Source organism: Serinus canaria, chromosome 7 (genome assembly GCF_022539315.1).
Source record: "Serinus canaria isolate serCan28SL12 chromosome 7, serCan2020, whole genome shotgun sequence".
Classification (NCBI taxonomy): Eukaryota; Metazoa; Chordata; class Aves; order Passeriformes; family Fringillidae; genus Serinus; species Serinus canaria.
The window spans coordinates 8237341-8264490 of record NC_066321.1 but is presented as its reverse complement, the minus strand read 5'-3'; the positions used below and the strand labels follow the sequence as shown (position 1 = coordinate 8264490).

General features: G+C 37.9%; 1 protein-coding gene across 2 annotated transcripts in view; it reads left to right on the top strand.

Annotated features, from left to right (window-relative positions):
* Positions 1-23659, top strand: part of CCDC93 (coiled-coil domain containing 93) — a 32360-nt gene extending 8701 nt beyond the window's left edge. Inside the window, exons 6-23 of one of the 2 annotated variants that reach the window (XM_030241507.2) lie at positions 233-289; positions 2307-2407; positions 3517-3556; positions 4850-4942; positions 5410-5460; positions 6447-6533; positions 9521-9637; positions 11061-11123; positions 11305-11378; positions 11933-12014; positions 12391-12462; positions 13569-13640; positions 13906-14014; positions 16486-16568; positions 19592-19629; positions 20513-20597; positions 21235-21348; positions 22494-23659. In XM_030241507.2, the coding sequence (XP_030097367.1) occupies positions 233-289; positions 2307-2407; positions 3517-3556; positions 4850-4942; positions 5410-5460; positions 6447-6533; positions 9521-9637; positions 11061-11123; positions 11305-11378; positions 11933-12014; positions 12391-12462; positions 13569-13640; positions 13906-14014; positions 16486-16568; positions 19592-19629; positions 20513-20597; positions 21235-21348; positions 22494-22547 (1392 nt within the window). In that variant the 3' untranslated portion in view covers positions 22548-23659. Of the gene's footprint in view, positions 1-232; positions 290-2306; positions 2408-3516; positions 3557-4849; positions 4943-5409; positions 5461-6446; positions 6534-9520; positions 9638-11060; positions 11124-11304; positions 11379-11932; positions 12015-12390; positions 12463-13568; positions 13641-13905; positions 14015-16485; positions 16569-19591; positions 19630-20489; positions 20598-21234; positions 21349-22493 lie in introns of those variants that run through there. The other variant, XM_050976819.1, reaches the window with a different exon arrangement.
* Positions 23660-27150: the final 3491 nt, after the last annotated feature.

The window sequence follows — 27150 nt, the reverse complement described above, 5'->3', positions numbered from 1 at the left end:
CTCTCTGAACAGAGAGCAGCCAGGCTGCTGATCTGGACAAGTTTTGATGACCTATCACCCATCTGAAGGCAGAAGCAAGTACTTCTCTTGTTACAGCAAATCACTAACATTTCACCAAATCACTGGGCAACTCAGAAACTGTTTGACAGCTTTGTTTCACAGAATCATTAGAATGTTTGAAATTTAGTGTCCATTCCTGGTATTTTTAATTACCTCCACTAATGTCTTTCAGGATGATGAATTCATGCAAAGAAAAGAGAAGGCACTCAAAACGGTTACTGATATCTTTGTAAGTATGTTAGATTTCTTTTTTTTATGGCCAAATGAGTGGTTTTAATGCTGAAATGGAGGTGGTTAATTCTGGTTAATTGGGTTTTATCATGAGAAGATCCCAATTAAGTTACATATTGATCTTCATCCTTCAGATGGGTCTCAAATGCCAATATATCACATTGATAGATGAGCACTGTATGAGGAGATAAACCATATTCACTGCCTGCATGGGCTGTGTGGAATCCCACACTATCAAACAAAAGTCAGCAGTTGTGCTATTTGTCTTTAAATTAGTTCATGTGGTGATGATCTCAATTATCTGCATTTCAGAACTTGACTTTTTCACTTCTTGTAATTAGCAATGAAAGTAAACACCCTCCTTCAGGACTGTTTTCTTCAAGTAGCAGATGTTGGTTGGGAAAGGTGGTCTCACCTGTGTTCCCTCTTTTCACATGCAAATCTTTTAACTCTTGGATAAACTGTTTGTATATATTTTTTGAAAGCTTGTTCATGAATGCTACAGAGAGGTAAAGTAGTAAAATACCTGGGCTCTCACTGTCATACCTGAATTCAGCTGTCTGGCTGGCCACTGGAGTTTCTCTTCTTGCTTTCTGATTTCCCTCTTTGCTTAGGACCTCAATTCACCATTTCTGACTCAGTAGTTTGCTACTGCTTTGGGGGTTTTTTGGACCATCTTGATAAATTCCAGGGCAGCATTTGACAAGAGAGGAGAAATCTGGGTTTGCTTTGAATGGGACATTTTCAAGGCTCTTCAACAGAAAGTGAAACCCTGCTCTCCTGAGAAAAATCACTGTTTTTTCAGACAGCTCTAGCCAGGCACCCTGAGCTCTTCATGCATAGATGGAGGTGCTCAGTGCTGGTGTAAGGAGCCACATGAGAGGTTGTGAAATGGGCCAGACAAATCACCTTACTCTTTTGTCAGGTTTTGGAGGGAGGTAGTTGTTTTTCTGTGCAAATGACCTGAGTGCTGCTGAGTGTAATATATGTGGTTGAATTACAGCATGTGTTTGTAGAATAACATTGCAATGAAAGTCTCCAGGTGATGACCAATGTAGATCCTTTGTTAATCTACTTGAATAATTGTGCTTGCTTTGGAAATCTCAATTAGTTTCTAAAGTGTTGTTACCCATGTTTCATTGGGTTTTTTAATTATTGGCAGGCTTACAATGAGCCTTTTACTCCACCTGGAAACACTTGCCTTTCTGGTGAGGCATGTATTCTGTTTTACACTTAGCTCACCCTCTGTCAATTTGTACTTGTTTGAAATCTCCATTTTGGGATTACATCTTTGAAAAAGATGGAAAGCCATTTCAGCAGTGTTATGTTGTAGGAACTGTTTGTTGAAAATAATAGTTTGTGTGGTATGGAAAGCCAGATTTTAAAAGAAATGCTCTCCCTTTTGTTTTTAAATTGGAAGCAGCTCTGTCAGTACAAAATAGTAATTGAGAATTCTTGTTTATTTGATGGGCTGTTGTTGAACTATTGGATTACCCTTGGATAGCAGGATATTAAAGTCATTTTACTACCAAACTCCTTGAGACTTTTTTTCCCTTAAATTGTAATAAAATTTGCTGTAATTCCATTGTAACACATGATCATTGAGTAAATAATAATTGCACTTTATTATCTAATCAGAGTTTTGAAATAGAATTAACTCACAAAGAAGGTAACATTTCTAGACACTAGCCAAATCATTTTAACAGATGTTGAATGTGTTACTTTTTATTCTTCTTTCAAACTTGACAGAGGAGATGGTTGAGACATTGTTTCATGTTGAACAGTCATTTATAATGTTTTTTTAAACTTAGAAAATTTCTGTAGCAAATTGCTTAGAAATTAATTCAGTACGGTTTTATAATGTAATTCCAGAAAGAGAAAATGAAGGATGTTTATTTGGCTAAGTATATTGAGTTGGAAAGCAAACAGTGTGTATATCACTAGATGACAATTCCTCCTTTATTTTTTTATAAAAAACCCTTTTACAAGCTCTGAACTCATTCACTGTCTTGCAGGAGGTTTACAAACCCCAGAGAAAATACAAACGTCAGACAGGAGCTGAGGAACTGCTGGATGAGGAATCAAAGGTTCATGCTACACTTCTGGAATATGGCAGGTGAAAGGCTTCATTTAGCTCTCTCTGGGTTTTATAGTGTGTATTACAAGCAGTTCAGATAAAATTTGGATTGTGATAGGGTTTTCCTACTGCTTCAGAATTGAGCTATTTCAGATTTACTCCTGTTTGGTCTCAGATTTTGTTTCCTTACCCTGTAAGTTCTCTGGGGACTGGACAGTCCTCATATTTGTGAACCATATTTTGTGCAATGGGAGACCAGGCTTTATGCTCCTTTTAGGGTGTGTTTTTTAAAAATACCTGGTTTTTATAAAAACAGCTTAAATACATCATCCTTCCAGATAGTATGTGTCAATCAATATTAGGTTTTTTGCAAGAAATCCACTGAAAATTTGATGGAAAAGGACCTGCACTTGCTGTTGCTTCTGTTTCTCCTTCTCATGTGGTTGCTGCATCAGGAGGCTGAATCATGGTTGAATGTTTTATCTTCTCACTTTCCTGCAAACTTTCATTCAGAGACAAAGTTACCAGGGCTTTCAATTTTCCATTATCTCTGAAAGTCCCTCTGGTTTACTGAGAGCTCTCCAAACACATAAAAATGAAGTTACAGAGCCTCTATGTCTAGTTTCTATTTCCTGTTTTCTTTTCACAATTTAGTGGTAAGAACATCTTGTCTGCTGTCTGAGCTCTTAATACTTAACAAGTGCAGATTACATCTGAATTCCATTTTGTATCTTCTGGGGCTTCTTTTCCCCCAAAGCCATAGATTTTTGATTTTTTTTTTTTTGTGTCACTGTTTTGAGTACTTTCCTTTTAACAGTAACATGAACTGCAGTGTAATAGCTCAGGATTGACTTTCAAATGGGAAGAGAGCATTGCCTTTTTCTCTCATGAGATTTACATGATAATATTTTACGGAAAGTCAAGATTTGCAAATCTTGATGGGATATGGAATATTCAGATAATGGATCTGAAACCATTCTGTAAATATGCTCCAGTACCTGCTTATTTAGTTTACTCAAAACATTCCAGAACTAATTTGATCCTGGCTCTTGGTGCATATCTTATGCTGAAAAGTGATAAAAATTTAATGTATTTGTGGAAGTCATAAACAACAGTATTTTTCTTTCATGTTACTATTGTTCTTTTAGGAGATATGGATTTAGCAGACAAGCAGGAAAAACAGAACAGGTAAAAAATATACTAATTTAAAATGCTCAAATTGTGAGAAGAGCTGCATTGTTGAAGTGTTGGTTACTGTTAAATCTTAAAAGAATACAGTAGAATAGACAGCTATAACTTCTACTATTGACAGGTTTTAGAAATGGCTAACTGCATTTAAAAATCTGCATGCCATGAAAGGTGTAATTGATTACCCTTTTTAAAGGATTTCCTTCATCTCTGCTCACAGATCACATTTGCAAAGTGCTTTTTTTGTTTAGAAGAAAGAGGGTTGGGCATTGGGTTTGTTTGGTTTGACTTTTATTATTAGGTAATGACATATTTTGTCTGTTTATATTTTTCAACTGAGTGTTCCATAATGTGATCATTGAAGGGTTTTTCTTTTTAAAGAATCATTCAACTTGGTAAGAAATATTGTAGACATTTATTACAAAACACTGTTTTGTAATGTTTGTTTAATGTGATAGAGAAACCTATACATCAATAAAATTATAAATAAATCATTGTCCTTCTTGAAAATGAGCATCCTTGCTGTGCTTTTGACGATTATGGCATCTTAAAATGTCCATAAAATGCAGGGTGTCTGCAGTTTTGTGATTTCAGTGCAGATATTAATTTGGCTACAAGTCTTTATTACAGAGACAATGAAGGTAATGCATTAAATTTGCTCTTCTTCATTATCTCAATATTCCACATACAAATGTCACATTTATGTTTTTATAAATGGAGATATTTCTCAACCTAGGCATGCCTATTTTCCCTTGAGAGTCACCACTAGTCATGTTTATAGGGTTCATTTTGTTTCTTCAAAAATTCTGTTGCCTTTGGGATATTGTGTATTAGATGTTCATCATGATTGCTGTGGGAGCTGAGTCTCCAGTAAGGCAGAAGTGGACAGTGAAATATGTTAGTAGTGTGGTAGGGCGACCTAGAAATTGAGGCTGGCTGTCCCCAGTTCTCTTTACTTCAGTGGTGCAAATTCTTCTAACTAAACCAGGCGTGTTTGCAATTTTTATGTTGTATGTTTGTTACACCAATATTAAGTTGCTAAAACGATTTATTAAAAAAAAATATTCAGACCAGATAAGTCCATAGGAAGCCAGAGACACAGTTGGAATACTTGTGAGAAATCAGGAGGGCTTACATTTCAGTTGGCATGATTTGGAGGGTGAGGACATTCCAGCAGCTGAAATGTAGTCATGTAAACAGAACAGCTACATTCAAGTTTTCTCCTTGATGTCTTTCTTGACACTTTAGAATATTGGAGCTAGGTATAATAATGTCTTAATTTTTCTTTAAAAGGCTGAAGATAAAAAAGCAGTGCTACCTCCAGGGCTTGCAGCAGCAGGGAAAGCTGAGCCTTGTGATGAAGATGACCTTCAGGCTGCTGAAGAGGTGAGCCCCAGACACAGTAGGCATGGGAGTTATTAACCTGGGGGGAGAGCAGCAATTTTCACTGCCCAGTCATTCTCCAAAAGAAGGAAAATGTCCATGGTTAGTTGAAGTGAGAGTTGCATCCCACAGGAGAATACAGAGCCTGAAATTGATCTACCAAATTAATGTTGTTGGTGTTTAACACCCAAAACCTCTTTTTTATTTCTTGAATCTGAGAATTTTTTAAAAAGGTTGATTTTTGGTTGACAGTGGGAGGTGAATAATCTGAGTGAAAGTTTACTGTTACAAGAATTTTTCCTTATATTTGGTAACTTTGGCCACCTCTTCTTTTCATAGACTTAGGGCCCCATTGTATGTTTTAAAATACACATCATATGATACTAATTTTATGTATGTGTTCCTGGCAGAAAAATATCTAATTAATAGAAGTTAAATTGTTATGTATAATTCTTCATGTTTTGCTGTAGCTTCGCATTAAAACTCTGATGACTGGAATGGCTGCAATGGCAACAGAAGAGGTCAGTAGCTGATACAGCTTTCTTTAAATTATGTTTGATTGTGATAATTATTCTTAAAATCAGGCTGCTGATTTGGGTCTGAAGTCATGGAATGACTGTGTTTAAATTTTCATAAGGAGAGTGCATAAAAATGGTTGAATTAGGAAGACAGTAAATTTTACAAGGCTAATTAGTTCATCATTTGCATTATCATCAATGATAATGACAATATAAATGAATACCTATTTCAAATGGTTTCTACAAGAATTCAGGGCAAAGATATCACTCTGCAACTACCCAAGATGCACTGTCTTACTTTATTCATCTTGTGAAATTATTCAGAGGATTACTGGGGAGAGTGCTGTGAGAGAAGAAAACTGTGCCTTTCAAGGTTCTTTTCAAAACACTTATAAATACATTAGACTAAGACATAGAAAATACATCTATGTATTTTCATCTATCTATGTCTAAGATATGCATCTTCTTTTCTTAATTCATTGTATTTAATGACATAGTGGAACTTGTAGTCTGTTCTTTGATTTCTGTGTGAAAGGACTGGAAATAATTTCAGCCGTTAAACATTGTTTCTCTTTATGCTGGAGTCATGAAAGAAAAGGTAATAATTAGTCTAGTCTCAGAGCTGGCTGACATGCTTTCTACTGAAATCCACTGTAGAATTCAGTTCTGTTTGAAAACTGGCTTTATACATGCATGCAGTTTAAAGGTGAATTCTTGCACATGCCTGCTTGTTAAGCAAATGTAAAATTCAGTATAAAGAATAAAAATTAAGTTTCTGAAATAAGAATAATTTCCTAAAAAGATTTAAGTGAGAAATTTCTATCAGCAAAATTATGTTTGAAGGGTGGAATGTTTCCTGGACTTTTCTTATGATTAGAGACTTTTACTCATTGTGCAAATTTCTGTTTAAAATTAGAACTTACTGGAAATTACCATGTAAAAGTACAGGCTGCTCCAAAGCTCCAAGCATTCTCTTGATACAATTTCAGGGCAAACTGACAGCAAGCACAGTTGGCCAGATTGTTGGACTGCAGTCAGATGAGATCAAGCAAATTGTATCTGAATATGCTGAGAAGGTAAGTGTGTTACCTGAGTGGGTTTAACCACGTGGTATTTGATAGCATTTTAATTTAGGCTTTAAGCTGCCAACTTCATTGCCATGACTCTCTTGAAACACACTTTTTAATACATGCTGTGGGCAGCAGAACAGCCAGAGTTCAAGAAAGTACTTTAGAGAGACTTGAACATACCCAGGCTTTTGGTGGGATTGCATTTGTGACTAATTTGGGTTTAAGCACCTGCCTGAATGCTTTCATGGGTGAAGAGAGGCCTGAGTTGTATCTATTCAAACTAGAGGCCTAAATTCTTGATGTGCTCTAAAATGTTCAGTGTTAAGCACAGAAATACAGTTCTGTGGGCCTGCTCAGAGAGAAGTCTAGGCCTCCTGCACTCAGATTTCCAGATGTTTGTGCTGGACTCCAGTTCTCAGTCATGCCCTGGATCTCAAGTTTTGAATCTCATCTCATCAAACCCAAACCTTTGTGGCTTTGAGAAGTCAAAGCAATTAAATGTGTGTGTTTGCTCCAGTTACTGTGTTCAGCTGTGATTTGTTTTTTGCAGTAATGTGAAAAGAAAATCTGGCTCTTCAAGCAATTAATGCATCCAATACATCACTGCCAGATAAGAGTTATAGGTCGTTCTTACTTGTCCAATAGTCTTCTCATATTTCTTCCTTTTTGTTGACACATTTGAGGTATGGAGCTTTCCCATTTTGGAGATAAACCCTATAGCTCAACAGCAAATTCTTGGCCTTTCTTTATTATAAAAGATTGGAAGAACAGAAGCCCAAGGGTCATATTTCAATGTTACATTTCTTCTGTTCTGAGAGAAGGGAGCAGGACCTTGACTATTATAGTAGAGCAGTGATTAATACTCTGAAAAGTAAGAACTGATTCAAGTCAAACCAAAAATAGATCACTTTTCAAATCTATGGGATGTGATAAAAAAAATAGAATTTCTGTGCACGTATGCATGCACCAGGAAAAGAATTAAGGATGTTATCAAGGAGTTTATTGAAGTATCAGCAATGTTTGGATGTAATTCTAATAGTCTTAGCCTCTGGTAACTGTACATAGCCTGAGAAACACAGCAGTGCTTATTTGTTTACCAGAATCTTAAGAGAATCCACAAGCCCTGTAAAGATACCTGACAAGCCAAATTCTAGGTAGGAGGTCCTGATGCCAGGGCCTTTCTTACAAGAGGCATTTTTTGCACAAGAACAATGCTTAGAATTTCCTGCATTTGCCCCTCCATTCTGCTGCCATGTTAACCTGCAGAGTGAACTGGAGGAAGGATTGTAGTGTCATTCCTCACCTTCTGAAAATGCTGGCAAAAAATTATTAATGAGTAGCAAATTGATCATCTTTAAATAGCCAGAGACATTAGTGATGGTTCTTTCCCATTTTCAAAAAGCAAGCTGTAAAGTTCACTTGTTGAAATATGACCACTTTTTTTAATGGCAAAGTTGCATGGATTTTTACTATTTCTGCAAACATCAGTCTCAGGCTAGTTTAGCTCGTGTTTGTTTCTCTTGCATTTCCATTTTTCTCCATTTGTATCTTATGCATGTGAGAGGCTAAATGTGGTGAGAAGGATAAGGTTTTGAACTGCATAAGATGATGAAGGAATGTGATTTGACTAAATAATGAGAGGAATAAGTAAGACTGAGTATAGTTCAGGGTCATGGGTGTTGCTTAGAGGCATTTCTTCCTTTCCTAACAAGAAAAGCAAAGAAAGCCTCTGAATTGTTGGGTTAAGCCATCAGAATTGGGCTTTTATTGCTGTAGATGTAAAAACATAACAGATCATTAAGCTGCTCTTCAATATGAATTACGTAGAAAATGTAGAGGAGGAAGACAGGCTTTGCTTCTTATTTTCATTTAAAATTAAGCTGCTTACCCATATGCCTGGAGTGGAACCAGGAGCAAATATGAGTGAAGAGTATATCACATTCCTTGTAGCATTTTAGCTAATTATGCATTGTAGCAGTTGTCAACATTGGGTAATTATTCAAAAAGCACTTAGTATTGAAATCTTTGACAGACTATGAATTAGCACTTGAGGTACTTGAAAATTAACTGGTTCTCTAGTGAAATATTGGAAAATGGATTAAGTGAAAAAAAGAAGCCTGAGTGCATGAAGCAAATTACAAAAACAGATGGATGTAAGTATCAAAGTAAAGACTTTCAAAAGGTACAAATAATTTTTAGGCAAATAATCCCTTAGAGATCAAGATATCACTGGTTTTTAATGATTTTTTGACTACTGCAAATATACAATTTCTATTCTAAATGGTTTTTTTATAAATAATGTTTCTGTCAGCTTTGCTTTCACAATTCAGAGAGACGAGGAGGCTGGAATCCAGATTGCTGTCTCTGTTATGCATTTATGAGACACTCTTGGCAATCCATGCTGGATGGAGTAGTTCTCAAAGGCTGGTGTCAGCAGTGCACATGCACACACACAAAAAACCCCCAGAGTGGTAAATGCATCTACCACACTGAGTATGTCATTGTCATTCAGCATGGAGATGCATCCAACCCTCTCTTTCTGGATACATTATTGTTCAAGGCTTCTGAAAATTCTGGAGCTATTTGTTGGGGTGTGGAACATCTCTGATTCAACAAGTTCAGTGAATACCATGGCTTAAGGTGTTTTTTAGAATTTTTGTATTTTTTTCCATTGGAGGGCTCTACCAGGTTTAACCATAATGCTGATACAAAAAAAAAAATAATCTGTCTTCTAGTACACTGTAGTACTTTCCAACTATCCCAGGGCAACTGACTTTTTTAGCTTACTTTACTTGCAAATTTTGGAATATAGTTCTTCACCTGCTTCCTTATTTTGATGTGAGATAAATCAGTAAGCCATTCTTTTGGATAGTGGGACACAGTTGTTGATAAGGGGTATCATAGATGTGTCCCTCTGTGGTACTTCCTGAGCTTCTGAAGAAGCAGAAAACAGTGCTGTGAGGTCCAAAAGGCTGTTGGTGGTGGTTTTTCAGCAATCTGAGCTTTCTGCTGAGGAGCGACCAGAAAGGCTTGGAGCTGCCCAGCAACACAGAAGGAAGGTGGCATCTCTCAACAAGCAGATCCTGCAGAAAACCAAACTCCTCGAAGAGGTAAGTGTTGTGTGTGTAGTAAAGAAAAAAACATTGATAAAAGTGGTTGATCACAAAGTTTTTGCCATCCAGAAAATACCTGCAAGCCATCTTCTGCACCAGCAATTTGTCATGCTGATCACTGATTTCTCTGCTTGCATTGCCCTTGGATTGTGAGAACAGGTTGTGTTCCTGGGGGCAGTTAGCTCAGCCTTAATTTTGGGAAGGACCATGATTTTAACAGTTGAGGGCCCTTTAATTCTGTGCAGCTTATTTTCAGTACATAACCATCTCAGTGCTGTTTTTATATGGGGAAAAAATGTACTGACAGCTGTGAGCCAAATATAATCCTTTTATCACTTTACTAAAGTAAGAATTTCCTGGCTGAATTTCATTTACCATTTGCCAAAAGCAGCTTTTGAAATCAGTGACAGTCAAGAACCCTGTCTTTTAAGAAATATTTATGGAGTTCTGGCTTCAATACTGCAGTAAGTTTTGGCAAGATTTCTCAAAACTAACAATTCATGTCAGTTTTCATGAGATGTGGACTTCAGACTTAAATTTTTTTACTTAGAATAAAATTTGTTGGTGAACTGTTGGTAAAAAATTCTGAAAAACAATGAAAAAGCTTTATTTTTATAAATTTGGAAAGGGAAGAGTGGAGCATTATGTCACAGCTCTGTGTTGTGAACAGCACATTAAAATAGCATGAAAGGAAGTGGAACTGAGCTACATGTGCATTTTTTGTTTGCTCACTTTTGCTCCACTTTTGTAAACCATGTCCTACTTTTGCTGTTGCTTTTTGCCACGTTATCTTAAATCACAGGAAATTTAAAGAAGGATGTTCTTCTAAAATTAGCTTCTGTAAATTAATTGACAAGTGAAATATCTAATATTTGTTTATAATACATATTTTGCTCTCTGCCTTATTAGACTTTCCATAGTTGCACAGAAGAAAACTATAAAGCTGCTTAGTTATTTGGTGTGGAAGTGTCTGTGGTTTGGTGCCATGGTGCTTCTGTGCAAGTCTTGAATTGCCCTGACTTATTTGGAGAAGTATAAAATGGAACTCATTCTTAGCTTAGAGTGAAACTAGGCCAGTACAGCCAGGCTAGAAAAGTTTGAGCAGTTTAGCAGAGATTCTGTCCAATAAGTCACCATTCTGTTGGCCTCTATTTTGGAAAAGCTGTTGTTTATTCTGGGACTTTATGGACCTAAAGGATCAGGTGGTAAATATTTGCTATTAGTAATTAAATATTCAGTCAGAATCCCTGCAATCAGTTGCAAGAGTAGCTGACAAGAAAAGACAGTGTTTGTTATGCTTGGCCTGCTGTTTGACAGACAACCATTATGAACAGCTCAAATATTCTCTGTTCTCCATTACAGGTGTAATTAGTGTGAATATAGAATCCAACTCTTTTTTTTTTTCTCTCTTTTGTAACAGTTGCAAGCTAAATGTGCTGATCTGCAGGCAAAATGTACCAAAGCAAAAAAGACATTAGCAGAGGTAATCTTTGTTTTTTTCTGTGCTGTTTGTAGCTGAAACTTTTTTGAGAAATTCCATTTGTGAAGGGATGTATTGAAAAGTGAAGGTGTTTGCCAGCTTAACTCACTGATCTCATGGTGTGGGAAAGTCAATTTGTTATTAATCAGTTTAGTGTCAATTTATTATTAATTGTAACCCTTAGGTTAAGAGTTACAGTGAAAAGCTGGACAAGGAATTGGCAGCCTTAGAAGCAATAGAATCCCAAGCAGATTCTAGGTAAGTTTCTACCTTTGTTACATTTGAAATTCTGAAAAAGAATGGTTTTAAAATGAATCATTCAATGTTTCTTGGTTTGTCAACCTTAACAAATAACTAAAATTTAAAAATTAAATTATTCTCCAGCTTGCTTTCCAGAGACAGAGAAATATTGCAATAGGATTCAGTCAGAATGAAAAGTGTCAGTCTGTAGTTCAAAATAATTGTAGGTGTTTAAAGCAGAAGAACCCTAGACACATCTGACAAGTAGATGAGGCCTTCTTGATTCATTGTGTTCATATTTGAAGCCTTCATCTCACATAAATTAAATAGAAGTCTCTCAAAACTTTCATAGTAATGAGGTTAAAACATAACAAAGCCATCAGAATATTCAGTAAAACACTCCATCTTTATTTTGACCTTGGTATATCAGTGCTGATATTTGGGGTTTTAATTTACCCAGGTTTTATTGTAAATTTATTTAAAACTAAGCTTGTTTTAATATATGTTAATTCTTGATCTGTTTAAATTAGAAACTAAAAATCTAACATAGTTTACTGGATCTTCAAATTTAGCATTTTACAGAGTCTGAGAGCACTGGTAGCCATGAATGAAAACTTGAAGAGCCAGGAGCAAGAGTTCAAAGCACATTGTAGGGTAAGTTCCAGTGTCTCCTAGAAGGATTCATTTGAAACTTGGTAAATAAGCACTTTCTTGGTGTATTGTTGTGCTGTGTGTGCCTGTCTGTCATCTGTCCCACACCTCCAGGTACTGCTAACTCCAGGTCTATAGTGAATATTAGCAGCCCTGGAGCAGGGAGGAGTGAGGAAGGATCTGAGCTGGTGTGGCCTTCCTTAATACCTTTAAGCAAGGAATGCTGTTTAATCTTCCAAACTTAAATACTGTGTGTCCAAATTTAAATATAATGTGGTCAGTTCTTAAATTTTGTTAGAAGTTGTGTTGTCAAGATCCTTCCCTCACCTCTCTTAAGAGGTCTCAGTTAAAAAAAAATCAACTTTTGTTTGTTTTAAAGGAAGAAATGGAGAGACTACAACAAAATATTGAGACTCTGAAAGCCGAAACAGCAGAAGATGGGGAGGAACAGGTAATATCAAAAGCCTAAGTTCTTATTTTCAAATTGTATCTTGGAATGTTTGTTTAAGTCTTTCTGGCTTCTGGGACATTCTTGTAAGCCTTAAAGTATCTGCTGGAATATTTTAAAAAGCTCTGTAAAGCCACAGTTCAGGCTAATAATCCTAGAAATACAGGAGTGTGCAAACAGCAACAGTGTTGTCTGTTCTTTTCGCAGAATCCACGGGGCTCTGCTCGTAGATGCATTTGTGCCTTTTACTTCTTTCTTTGTAGTACCAGAGAAGAATCTCTGGGTGTTGTGCTAAAAACTGTGCATATCTCTGACAGAAACATGTCTTCCTCAGAAAGAATGTCTGGTTTGGTTGTTTTTTTTCTTAGAAGTGGGGTTATCTGAAGGATGAAAGCACGAGCTTTCAGGGGCTCGGTGCACTGCATGCAGTGAGCAGCTGTCAGAAGTTAGACTTTAACACAAGTGCATCCAGACTGATGGCAATGAATAATGAATGAACAGAAAAGGAAAAGCTTCAATGACTTTATTTTCAGTGGGTAAACATTTGATGCATTCATACCTCTGGAACAAGGCAGATTACAACTTCCATGATGCTGCTGTCCTCATCAACACAGCATGAAAAAAATAAAAGTGCAAACTGAAATCTTAAATTTTTCAGCAAGAAAAATTTAGCTTGAAGTTTGCACTGTAGGAAGTTTAGAACAAATGTCAGAGGATTTATGTTCTGTTCAGGTGCTTTGTTTATTCTTAACCCCACCAGTGAATCAAAGTATAAGCACTCAGACAGGGGTACTGACAGTCTTTGAATTTGTATCTTCATTTAAAGTGTGACTCTTGTAAAGTAGTGCAAAAGTTACTGATAACTCTTAAAAACTAAAATATCAAAAGTTAAAAACCATTTAAATGTCCTTGTTTAGAGTAAATGATGTCAGGCTTTTAATACAGATAATAAATTATTATTCTAAAAAAACCCCAAACAATGAATGGGGGTGTTATTGCGGGAGCCAAAGATAGGCAAAACCAGAAAATAAACCAAATCTGCTCATTTTTGCACTGCAGCTCTCGTATGCTACTGTAATACACAATTGTTTTGGGTTCTCAACTTCCAGGAGCCAAATAAGATTATAGAACAGCAGTACAAAGCTGAGAAAGAGAAACTTCAGAAGATCCGCCTGCTGCTGGTGAGTTACTCGTGTCCTTACTTGTGCAAAATTGCTGATGTTTGTCTTATCTTGGAATTTCTAATACTTTGTCTTGTTGTTCTAATTTTTACAAGTGTTTCTATCACAAATCAATTGCAAAAAAAAAAAAAATTATCCTCAGCCAAAGCTTTTTGTTTTTAAAATCAATTATTTAATAACAAAGTACTGCTGGGGGGGGCTTCATCCATTTTAAGAAGAGAACAAGAAGAGGCTTTGTTTTCTCCCCTCCTAACTTTCTATTCAGGCACGAAGAAACAGAGAAATAGCCATTTTACAACGCAAGATTGATGAAGTACCCAGCCGAGCTGAGCTCACACAGTATCAGAAGAGATTTATTGAACTGTACAGTCAGGGTATGTATATCAAGCAGGAGCATCCTGCTGAAGGCTAAAGCCCTGAAATGAGGGCAGTTGCATTTTAAGCATATGGCATGTAACAACAGCACCTACTAATTTGGTATTCATGTTACACATCATATTTTTGAGGTTTTATAAGCTGGGCTTTAAGAAGCCTCCTGAAAGCGAAACTCAATGCACGATCTCTGGACTAAATTTTATCTGCAGCAGGTTCTGTCATTTAGGTTAATGGCCAGTATGTTCTGAAAGTCCTTAATTCACCATTTACAAATGAGATTGCTGTAAGTTTGAATCACATTTAATTAATTTGCCTTACCATGAGATTGCTTTTATTGTTTCCACTGACATGACATAACTGGTTCTGAACTAAACTATGTCAAGAACTACAAAGTAAAAACAGTCTCTTGAGGGGATTGGTTTCTTTCATTTTTAATTAACACAATCCTGCTAAATCTTGGTAGGAGCAGAATACAAATTGTCTTGAACTGTTATGATCAGGACTTATAAAATTGGAAAAGGTACAAATGGAATAAAATTTCAAAGTTGTTCCATTAAACTGATAGCAGACCAATATGCTTACTGGTGTATATTTAACTAACTTCTGTGTTAGCCTAAGAAAACCTAGCTAATGATTCAGAGGTATTCTGCATTTATTAAATATATGTGTGAAGCAAGCTCTGGAAGGGTGAGCAGTTCCAAACTTGTTATCTGAGTGGGATCCAAATCCCCTGCCTTGGTGAGGCATCTCCAGTGGCACAGTTCTGTCCTCCACTGGTATTGTCCAAATACATGCAATGCATGTAAGTACAAGTCACAGGCTCCTTCCCCCCCTTTGCTGTGCCATGCAGTTTATTTAATCCAGTTCAGCTATAAAGAGTTTTGTTGTTTTTCCTTAAATTTTCTGCAAATTCTCTTTCATGTCTGGTCAGATCGACCTGATCAAAAGGTGGAGCTTTCTTTATATCTGAAGTACAGAGAGGTTAGCATCAAAGAGACTTGGGCACTTTGGATGTAGATTTAAGCTTTGAATTTTATGGGACTTTGTTTTCTAAAGTACAAAGTGTAAGTAGCATCTCAGGATAACACACTGCTCAGTCATGGTTGGGAGCCTGCATTGCACAGCCTAAGCTTCCAGAGAAATGAGCTGGAAATCTCTAGACAGTTCTGTGAATTGTTGTAGTTTTAGAGGTACTTAGAGGTTTTTCATTTAGCCAGATTCAGGTGATCTTCAGTTGCCAAAACATGTTTTTTTTGAACTTTGCTTCAAGGGGTTAGACAGGAAAATCTTCAGCACTAACCTCAAACCTTGGTGATTTTGTGATTTTTGTACCAGAATCCTTTTCAGTTATATTCAGTGTTTTGGTTTTGACCTAACTGAACCTCTTCCATTGAAAATGTTTAGGAGAACCAATGAGCCAATTGGTTCCCTCTTCCTCTTCCCCCTTTGTTTTACCCTGCATGGCTTCTGGTGTGTGTCCATAAGGCTCCTTAAGTTGGCACAACTTTCCAACACAGGTGAAATCTTGAAAGGTTTTCTGAGTTGTTTTGTGGAATCCACTCATGAAAGCCATATGACTACCAGAGCTGCTGGAAGAGCAGAAGGAGGTGCATGAAGGAAATGGTTTGGGGAAGGCCTCTTTCATTTGGCAGCAATTCTGCAAATCCCAGACTAATGAGCAAGATTTATCATTTTGAACCCATACATTTTTTCCAGCTTGTGGTTTCTAGCTGGAAATTACTTTTTCTGCCTGTTGAACTCCTTCCTTGGGAGTCACAAATATATTGGATCTCCTTAGGCATTTAAAAACTAAAGACTCAAGTAAGACTCAGCAGATTTGAGTATCATCTTGTAGGCCCAAAGAAAAGGCATGACTGAGCCTTGCCTTCCAGCTGAGCTCTAACCAATGCCTGCTGTTACCACCTAAACCAGAAAGTATTATTTCATTCTATCACCACACATAGATTATAAGATAAAAATACCTTAAAACAGCAAAAGCTTTGTTGGGCATCTTGCACAAGTGTAGCTTGACATTTATGGTCTAATGCACTTTTTTTTCCACACAGTACTACCAAGATTATCTGCTCTTCCCTGTCCCTGCTGAGCCTGTGCCCCTCCAACAACCCAGGCAAGGGCACTGTGAGCAGCACAGCTGCCTGGGTGGTATCAGAGCACAGCTTGGGAAGGAAGCACAAACTGGCAGCTGATGGTGCCAACATGGGTTGGCAGAAAAAGCTGTCAGCAGCTGGGGCTTAATTTAGACACTGAGCTGTGTTGTTCTTATAAGAGATGATAGCTGGAACCCTGCTGGGAGAAACTCTGGGAGGATGTTCCCTCTGCATGTACATTAGTGATGGTGTTCCATTATTGATAGTGGAAAATATGTTATGTAAAGCCTACAGAGTATTTTTACAGATTCCATTTGACCTCATATTCTTTTATTATTCTACCCCTTTTTTTTTATTTGCAGTCTCAGCAACTCACAAAGAAACAAAGCAGTTTTTTACTCTTTACAATACACTGGATGATAAGAAAGTATATTTGGAAAAGGAGGTAAGAAAATGTTATTACTGTTTTCTAAGTCTTCAGTCTGTGGGGAAGGAAATAAAAAGTTTTTGCATGGCTTTCACCATATTCAGTCCTGTTAGAGCAAACTTACTGGTCTTTGTAAACAAAAATGGAACAACAGATTCATAGGAATATTTGTAATCTTGGAGGGGCAATGGTCTGTGTTGTAAAAGAATTGCTGTTAGTACAGCATATTTAAACACTCACTGTGCTCCGAAAACATGAGTAACATTTGATCAGCAAATATCTCTGTAATCATAGCACCAAAATACCCTTTTCTCTCTTTTTAGTCAATACTTTTATTATGAACCCAAACCACAGTCAGTAACTTTGGAGAGCAAATTTAAGCTGCTGTCAGCAGCATCAAATTTAGTTCTCAGGGTCTGAGCTGCTTAAACTTTATTTGCTGGTGATTTTACTGGGTCAGAAGAGTAGTTTTCATGGAAGAATGTTTTTTTCCCCTCCTCTTTCCCATCTATGTAGTGTTCACTTCTTTCTTGGGCATAACTGAGTGATTTCAGTCTTCTTTTTTTGCAATGACAAGTGTCTGATTTCAGTAAAGATGGAGAAATAGGAGGAAACAAGAGGAAATCAAAATTATGACTTTGTTTTTAAAATACAAAATGTTTTGATACCTCAGGTTCCTCTGTTTATTCTAATAAAATAACAGATGAGTGAGTTTTGCATTATTTAGATATATTTCTTTAGTTTGTGAGACAAGCAGTGGTCAAATTTCTGATTATGTAAAGACTTTTTCAGTGTCCTTTCACATCCTGTTTTAGAGATCATGAGCAACCATTTCCTTCCCTTAAGCAGCTGATTCTAATCCACATTAGGTAGTTTTCATTTTTTCTATTCAGAAGAAGTCATATACCATATTTTAAAAAATGCATGAAGTACAAGCTATATTTCTTAACATTACTTTAACTTCTCCCCCACATTAGTATTTAATACAGGATTATTTGTTGGGGGTTTTGTTATATTTTGGTTTGGTTTTTTTTGAGGGCAAATCTGAAAATTTAAAAATTATAGAGACTGGTTTTGAAATGGGGACATAAAAAGCAGATTATAGACAATATGGAAACAGAATGTAGAACAGATTTACTTCACTATTGTATAAACTGGGACTACTCTTGCCAAAATAATTCAATGCCTTTGGGGGGTTCACAGGGGGAATTCTGAATGTCTTCTGATGCCATCATAACTTAGTTAAATATATGATATCATTGAGATTTCCTTGAGATGCATTTAATATTAGACCCAAGGTTTCAGCAAGTAAATATGTCTAATAATGTATAAAATATGTCTTCGGCATCTCTGCTTCCTAAAGATTTCTGAAATATACTTTCACTTCGTCTTGTTCCTGGGTTTTGGGGAGATCTTTTTCCCCTTTTTCCTCCCCAGACCAGCCCTTTTGTAAAACACACTGAGCATCATTGCTTTAAAACAACAATAGCAAGAGTTGTTGTACAGTTGAATTTTGGCTATGAGGGCTTTAGTTCTGACATGAAAGGTTTCTGTGATCATGGCTCATATTTAACCCTATTTTGAGAAAGATGCATTTTTTTAAAAGGCTTTAAAAATGATTTTTTTCATAATGTCTTTCAATTTTGGGGTGTGTTTGCTTATTTCACTGTAGTGTGACACATCCACACTCTTCCTATGCCATGGTTGTGCAGCACTGCTGTGTAGAGCTACTTTTCCTGGCTTGAATATATATATATATGTATAAATTGTAATTCTGTTCTCAAGCACAGGCTTAGTGGAAGTATTGTGAAGCAGGGCTGTGAACATGGCAAATATTGATAAGTAATGCAATATTTTCACTGCTGTAAATTACAGAATTCTTAAGCACCTTGGCTGCTTAGGAGTCTGTTCAGAATTTGTTTGAATTTATCCAAGGGAAGGTCAGGAACACCTGCAGATTCTGCCATGGCTGCTTATTGTTATGTCCTTCAGGTGGAGGATTATAGATTTAGGATATGAGTTCAGTTTTCTGTGGCAGTGGGGCAGGTGATTCTGTTTGCAGCCCTTGGGTTTGCTTAGTGCAGAACTCTTCAAGTACTCATCAAAAGGAGAAACTGCTTGGAAGGCTTAACCACAGGAGACTTGCAAGATGTATTCAAAGCTGAGAGAAAGGATCACATTAATTTCCAGTTGTTGAATTTTAATGCTCTAGGCAGTATTTAAAAAACAGGAAAAAATATCAAAGACAGTTACATAGGATGTATTCCATGTAGTTTTTATTAGTTGCGGAAATTTATACAAGCAGCAAAATATTCATGGGAACAAATGTTATAAATGTCTATTTTTGTCTTCATTCAGTGCAATGTTACTGTCTTGTAAGAAAAGCCACACCTCTGAAATGCCATTCTGTACTTTTTGTTAGTTCACCTTTTAGCAGCCAGTAAAATACACATAAGCAAAGTGACTAATGATGGTAGGGAATCTGTAAACCTCATCTGCACAAAAAAGCAGTGCAGGAACTCACCTGCTTGGAGATTATCCAGAGCCCTGTGTGGAAATAGAATATGTTGAGTGGTTCCCATCTCAAAGGCAAAAGTGGTTTTTTCCTGTTTATTTGTGATGTGCTTGTGCACATGTCAGCAGTCACTGTTGAACGCTGGACCAGCATCTGCTTTTATGTCAAATTCCAACACATGTTGCACACATGTACAGGCCATTTTACTTTATTGCTTTAGTCTGGGAAGGCATCATGCTGGAAAACTCTCAGTGCTATAATTGAGTGCCAGTAAAATTAAAAATATGTTGTGGTCCTACACTTCTACTTCTGTCATTCAACCAGTGGGATAGATTTTCCTAAATCAAAAGGATTGTGATTTATCTTCTGAAAGAAAACTCATGGTGATTTTTGTAGATCTCTCTGCTTTTGAGGGCATTATCTATATAGTAACTTTTTTAAAAAATAAAATTCATGTTATTGTCTGTGAAAACTCATACCAGAAAGGCAAATGTGTATTTTTGTCATTTTTTTTTCCAACTCACAGGTTAACTTACTGAATTCTATCCATGACAACTTCCACCAGTAAGTTATGGTTCTTTATCTCATAATAGTTGCAAAGAGTGGTAGAGTTGGTTGGACAGATGGGAGTGGGCACCAGTTAGGGAGACTATAAATTTCTTAAAAGATTTGATAGTCATAAACTGATTTATAGAATAGTTTATTAACTCTGTTCAAGCCAGTTTGGGTAATCACAGACTTAGAAATATGTAACTTTTATAGCCAACATATGTTGTTAGTGTCTGACTCTTTCGATGTGGAGATTCAGTCATAATTTTCCTGGACTTAAGTATTTTCCTCCTTTTTGTGGAGTTGTTGTTATTACATTATGTGCAAAGCATTAGACTGGGGCATATTTCAGACATGTTTATTATAACCTACCTCTGTATTTGGAGATTTTGATAAATTGTGGAGTCTGTGTAAAACTGTGGTTGCCTTGGAAGTTCATGGTCAAAGATCGGTGTGTTAATCAGCCAGTGTTTATTTTGCCCTAGTGATTTCGAGGCCTAAAATGACTTCTAGGTTTTCCCTATTGCAGTGTGAAATTATACAACATTTGCTGTTCTCCTAGACCTCTAGTCACCTTCTTACTATTCACAACAGAGGCTTTTCTTTAAAAACAATGGTTTTATTTAGTTATTAGCAGTTGATTTCTGTACAGGACATGAGAGCAAGGAACAGACTTGAGCTGACAGGGAGCACAGGTGTGATGGGCTCTGAGCTCTCTGTGCCCATCTCTTTGGTACCTGAAGAGCTGGACTCTCAGTGGTACAGTGATTAAAAGGATGAATTTTTACACAGAGCACTAAGCAATGAGACCTTTGGACATGGGTGGATGTGCAAGACAGCAGCAGCTGAGACACAGTGTCCCACATCCCTGTCAGGTGTTCCATTTTCTTCTTTCCAGAGCCATGGCATCATCCGGATCTCGGGAGCAGTTTTTGCGGCAGATGGAGCAGATTGTAGAAGGCATCAAACAGAATCGAATGAAGGTCTGACTCCCCTCACTTTCTTTGCTGGAACCTGGGAATTATCTCAGCAAAGCCTCTTGGATCTCTCTATGCACAATTATTATCCATTACATGAGGTGCAAATTAGGCAAGCAACTAAAAAGTATTATTACTTCTCACCACTAAATGTCAATGAATAGAGTATGAGAGAGGTGTTGTAACACCTCTGTCCTGACAGGAATCTCATACCTCTCTACTTCATTACTGGCACTGTAGTGATTTAAATGCCTGAGACCACTGAATGCCACTGAAATCAGTGAGAACTCTTCCATTTGGACTGTGGGTGCAGTCAGACCTGCACCTCAGGCATGGTTTCTCTGACTGTGGGAGCTGACTGACATTTTCTGCTGCTGAAGAGGGTCAGCAGCACCTCAAAGTCCCAGCCATCATGTGCCCTTGTCCCACTTGCACCTACAGTGCCACTGGTACTGAGACTTCAGCATTAGGCTCTTAATTTTTAAGAGCTGACCTAAATGTTCATTGCATTTCAAGCACGAGCTGGGGGTATCATTTATGAAGTATCTGTCTCCCCTAGAGTGTTAAAGATAGCTGTTCCTTATGCAGTGTGTCCATGTGTATCCCATACATATGATCTCTTGCCCTTCCTGCATACCAACAGATGGAAAGGAAGAAGCAAGAAAACAAAATGAGAAGAGACCAGTTGAATGATGAATACTTGGAGCTTCTCGAGAAACAGAGGCTTTACTTCAAAACAGTGAAAGAATTTAAAGAGGTAAGAACACTTTTGCTATGTCAACTGTAGCGTTCTGTGACCTATTTTGATGTACTTGTGCATTAACATATCCACAAGATTTCCTGATATGGTGCTTATCACACCATGTTCATGATGTGTCTTGGTCATTTTCTCCATATGAATCTTGGACTCTGAATTTGATTCTGGGAGTTCCTTCACTGCTAGACTGGCACCTCTCCATGTTACAGTGAGAGGTTATCAAGCAAGTGGTGTATTTAGGTTTTCAAGTGGAATCTCGTGAAGGTCTGTGAGCAGTTAGTTATTGGAGCAAAGAGGTGTGTGGAAATGCAGGATCTTGCTAATTAATCTTCAGGAATCAGCCTTGTTGCCTAATGGTTGTGAAAGCACTGTGTAACATTTCATTGATTTAGCCTTTCCCAAGCTTTTAATCATCATGGGCTTCTGTTACTTGCTGTCTCCGTGAGAATGAATGAATGAAAAGGAATGCTGCAGGCAAAATTGTCATTTGGCTTCATATGTTCAAGGAAAAACATCTTTGTGTAATTATTCCTGCTTTGTTCTGAGACAGTTCCTTCCTGTTTCAGACAGCATACTCTGGCAGAATGACAGGGGCTGTTCAGCTGCTTGTCTGACATGCAGAATTTTACATCCTACTTGCAGAATTTAGATAGATTTATTCTTAGGTTTTTTACCTATTTTTCTTCCCTTGCCATGTGAGGGAATTTCTGTCCAACTCTGCTACCCTTAAAAATAAAAAAGTCATAGTTGTACTTATGTAAATACATTTCCTGACCAAGAGTTGTTCCCTGAGCACTGACTCTTTTGCAAACTGTCCTGAGAAGTTCTAGATCATCTACAAGTAATATCCATTTCAGATTTGTTCTACTTATAAGCAAAAAGCTGAATTTGCTTCAGCAAAAACTTCAGATGGGTGGTCAGGCAGTGTTCCTTCTGGCTTGCATGTCATAAAGTTTAATGAGTATTGCCATTGGAATAACATTATGGATGAATCAGAATTACCTTTAACTCATCACTCACTCCAGGCTGCTTTGGATTGTGGAGATGTTTCAAAATGAAAGAAAGGGTTTGGTTCTGTTGATGTGGAGATACAGGTAGCAGAGTTTAGAGCAATTCCTCATTACTTGTTTGCTCTCTGTTAACAGGAATGCCGTAAGAATGAAATGCTGCTGTCCAAGCTGAAAGCCAGTTCTTCCTGAAGAGCTCCAGTGGGGGAATTTAGAGAAGATTGTTCAGTCCATTGAATCTCTTTTGTGAGGTGACAGTTATAACTGCAATGTAGATGTATATATATAGATATATATAAAAAATATATATACACACAGCTGTAAAAGTCTGGTTTTTCCAGTATGTGTTCAGTTTACATTCCCTCATCACATGGCTGTATTTTTCATTATTGCCTCCACTACACAGTAAAGAGAGAACACAGTACAGCAAAATAGAAATATTGTCTAATTTTATTTATTTGGGTTTGGGTTTTTTTTTTTTTATAGTAAGGACAGTGGGGAATGGTTTTTTATTTGGGTTTTAACACTGAATTAGGTGAAAATTCTGGAATAAGTTTACATGTGCTGTGTAGTAGGTCCACCACCCCACAGGATGAGCACTGCAGAATGCAGTAGTTTGTTAATTTTGGCCCAAAAAAACCCCACAGAATGAGATTCTTCAAACTCACTTTTCCAGCTAATAACTTCACATTATTTTAGTTTATACTCTAGCCATATATAGGAATTCCAGAGGATAACAATTAATTTCTAATGGCTAAGAAAATGAAAACTTACCTTGGATAATTCCTGGTGTAAATTATAGATCTATATTTTTATAAAGTCTAGCTGTTGTATAAATTTCTTTGAAATTTCATTTTTATATATAGAGAGTGTGCTTGTTAAATTAATAGCTCCAGGAAAAAAAACACCTTAATACTAGGATCACCACGTTATCCCTGGCTGGGATGAAAATCAGAGTCTGTCACCTGTAACATAGGAAGATAAAGATTGAGACATTCTGCTCTAATGAACTGATGCTCACCTTTGAAGAAAACAACCTACTTACCCTGCTGAAGATTTGCTCTTGAAAGTTCAGAAACTCTGTGGGACACTTTCTGAGACATTTTTATATCTGTATATACAGTATTTTATAATTCAAACAGTTGCTTTTTGTACTTAACTCCAGGATTTTGGACTGACTTCTTAATGTACATGACATCTTCAGAAGAAGACCCATGTTCCTTTTTGCCACTGACACTGATGACAGCGCTGTTTGATTACTGTCTATGGCAGCAGATATAAAATAAAGGATGTTTGGAATCCAGTGACATTCTGATATTGTGTTTTTAAGGTGGAACTTGCCTCAGAAGCTTTCCCAGGCTCCTGAATTACAAGTGCATTAAAAGATGAATCGGGTCCATAGTTAACTGAGTCACTGTTTTTGTGATGTCCTGTTCCTTCAGCACAAAGAGAAAGGAAACCTTCCCACCGAGCCAGCTGGGACCTTGCTCCCCCACACTGGTTAGTGAGAATATAGATCTGGGCTGCTCCTCTTGAATCTGTTCAAAAGTCAGTCTGCCCAGGGCTAGCAAAATAATGAAGGCAAAATCAGATTCCAAGTCCCTTCAAAGAAGGAAAAATTTACATTCAACATTCCTTCAAAGAAGGAAACCTGCATTGAGTGCTACTTGCAGACTTTCTGTAGTCAGCTTTGATATAGGAGGCATTATTTGTGTCTACAAACTTTGCCCTCTACAAAAACTATATAAGGCCCTTTCCAGTTTGTAAATTTAATAACTCAGCTTTGGCACCAAGGAGACCTGCTTGGGAATTCAAGCTGGACTGTGTTTGAGTACCATGCAACTCTAAAAAAGTAACTTGAATGGGCATTTCAATTTGGGATTTATCATTTTAATCTCAATAGTTTTTTAGCATCAAGCAAAATTTCCTAGCTTTGGTAAATAGTAGGGTAAATAATGAACTTGCATGTAGAATAAATTATGTAATTATTTGTTGGGTATAATGCTAAAATTTATGCTTACATGCTATAAACAGAGTAACCTGGAAGCTTCCACAAGGAATATAAAAATGTGAGATCTGTTGTTCTGACTAGGATTTGTGTGATTTTGACTAAGACAGAAGTCTGAGGTTTGTGAAAATGCAGTTGTTGCTCACAAAGGATAAATCAGAGTCCAGATCATAATTCACTGTTTGCTGTAGATGGGGCCTGGGGCAGATGGGCACAACCTTTGGTGTGAGGCCTGTGTGAAAAGGAGAAGAAAGGAGCTGGTGAAGGTGTGAAAACAGTTCCATCAGCTGTTCTTGCTTTCTGGCACAGGCTCTGTGTGTTGGGTGCCATTTCTCCTCAGAGCTGGGAGGATCCGACAGCAAGGAGAATCTGCCTTAATTCTCCATCTCAGCTGGTTGCAAGCAAGGAATTCTCAGAATTTTTCTTCAGTATTGCTGGATTTCCTTGCTGAAAGAGAAAGGTCTTGCCCTGAACTCATTTGCTGTTACCTTGTAAGACTTGTAAAGTAACACTTATGGGACTTGCAGCAAAATCTAATTTCTTTATTAGGGTTATTAGCATAGTCTGCTCACATTCATCTTCCAAAGCCCTTTCACTGCTGCACATTCTGGGCTCCTACAATGCAGCTGATGCAGGATTCTCAAAGCCTTGCTGCAGGATGCAACTCTGCCCCTCTGCTGAGCAATGGGCTTCAGTAAATTTTTCTAGGAGCAAATTCAGTGTCAGGAAATAAAGTTTAAAACTAGTAGTCCACTGCTTACAAGCAGAGATGATAGGTGTACTCCAAATTGGCAGCTTCTATCGGGGAAATAAACACATAACATCTAAGCTCTGCCAAATGATGTCCCTTTAGAATATTTGATTTTTTTTTTTTCTATTTGGATAGTCAAGATATTGTGTCATTAATCTTAGTTCATGTAGGAACATCCAGCAGGTTAGGCATCAACCACTGATAACATATTTTCTTTGCCTCACAACAAGCTGTGATTAAAAACCAGAATTTTAAATCCTCAATCTGTGCTGCTACTCTTCTAAATGCAGTCTGCATTTAGAGCCAGTGTGGGAAGCTGATTTTGTTGAGAGCTTTCTAAAGCCACTGCAATGAAATGAAAGCTCTGCTAGCCTCTCATTGCTTCTGGGTGTGTACGCCCGTCACTGTAACACACTGCTGACACAGATGCTTGGGTGGGCAGAGCACTGACTGCTTAACTTCAGAGCTCCTCACCGCAAAATTCCAGAGGCCCAGCCTCGCTTCCTAAGGGAGCTAAATTCATGAGGAGGAGAGCTGTGCCAGTGCCCTGCTGCTGCTCTCCTGCTTGCTGAAGGCACTCTGCTGCAGATCAGTGTCTGCAGCAGTGCCCTGCATGTGTGCAGCTGCAGGAACTGCATAGGGGCCTTGCAGCTCTGTGGTGTCCTCCCAAGTTCCAGAGGCCGAGCCATGGTGCCAAGAAGATGCCTGCACAGCCTGTGTTGCTTCTGGAACTGGGGATGGGTGCTGCTCCAGTCAGCTGGAATGTGCAGCTGGAGATCACTGCAGCTCCTGCAGCCAGACTGGGATGGGCCAGGGCACCAGTGTTGGCATTGGATTTGTGTGACAGTAATGGCTTGGCTTACCAGGCTCAGGGAGTACAGGCACTAAAATCTGTCCAAAACATGATTACTAGAAACTTCAGGAGTGCCACATGCAGAAGATTTGTATGCTTTTCAACACCAGCTCAAGATGACCTCTGTTTCCTCCTTCCATGTCAATCTGTTTGGATTTTAAAGGTTTTAGAGCAGTGACTCTCCTACATGAAAAAAATCAACTGACTTGACAAATTTGTCAGTGGTTCTGAATGAGGCTGCAGGTTTTAGTAACATTCAGTTTCTTACATATGTGCCTTCCTTCTGGTTTAATTAAGCCTCCAAACACTGGTTGGAATGGTAGCTGCTCCATATGCAGGCAAGTTGAGAGTCACAAGGGAAAGTTATTTAAGTCTGAGTCACAGTCTAACAACTCTTTGAAATTCTAGGTAATTAAAACTCCTGAATTCCCACTGAAATTGAGAGAAGCATCCTCTGCAGGAATGCACGACACACAGGTGGCTGTGAGCACAGCAGGTCACACTGGACTGTCACAGCACTGCAGGTGTGAGGTACAGCACCATACACTGTGCTCTTGAGATGCAGCTAAGCTCCCTTAAGCTTCCTGGGACTCAGTGCCACGCTAGAAATACTCAGAGATGCTGTCAGCTCTCCCACTCAGAGCAGGGGAGGAAGTAAAACCCACCAGAGAAACAAATATGGAGCAAGATGGACTTGGCAGTATGCAAGGAAATAGATTATTTATGTATATATTGTTGGGTTAGGGATGTTTGTCAGATCTTGGGAAAACTATTTAAGGCCTGGGTTTGAGGCTCTTTGGGTTTTGGGGAGTCTCTTAAACCCAACAGCATCAACACCTATGTAGGAAGAAGTTGATGCCAGCTGACAAATTGTGGACTTCACCCAGGTTGGGTGCTGAGCACACTGATGGTGCAGGCACTCACCTACCACTACAAGCAGCCACACACTGCTGCCAGCACACCTGGTGTGACTGAACATCCTGTCTGGAGTTGGTAACACAGATGCCTGCTCAGTTTTAGGGTAGCATGAAAACAAACAGTCCCCATTTACTTGGAGGTGTTGGTGTCTATCTTGAGCTCACCTGGGTTTCACAAAACAGGGAGAGTCTGAGCCTGGCAGAGTGAGAAAGGACAACACAAGTGAAAAATCCTCACTAGATCCTCCTCTGCAAACAGTGAGAAC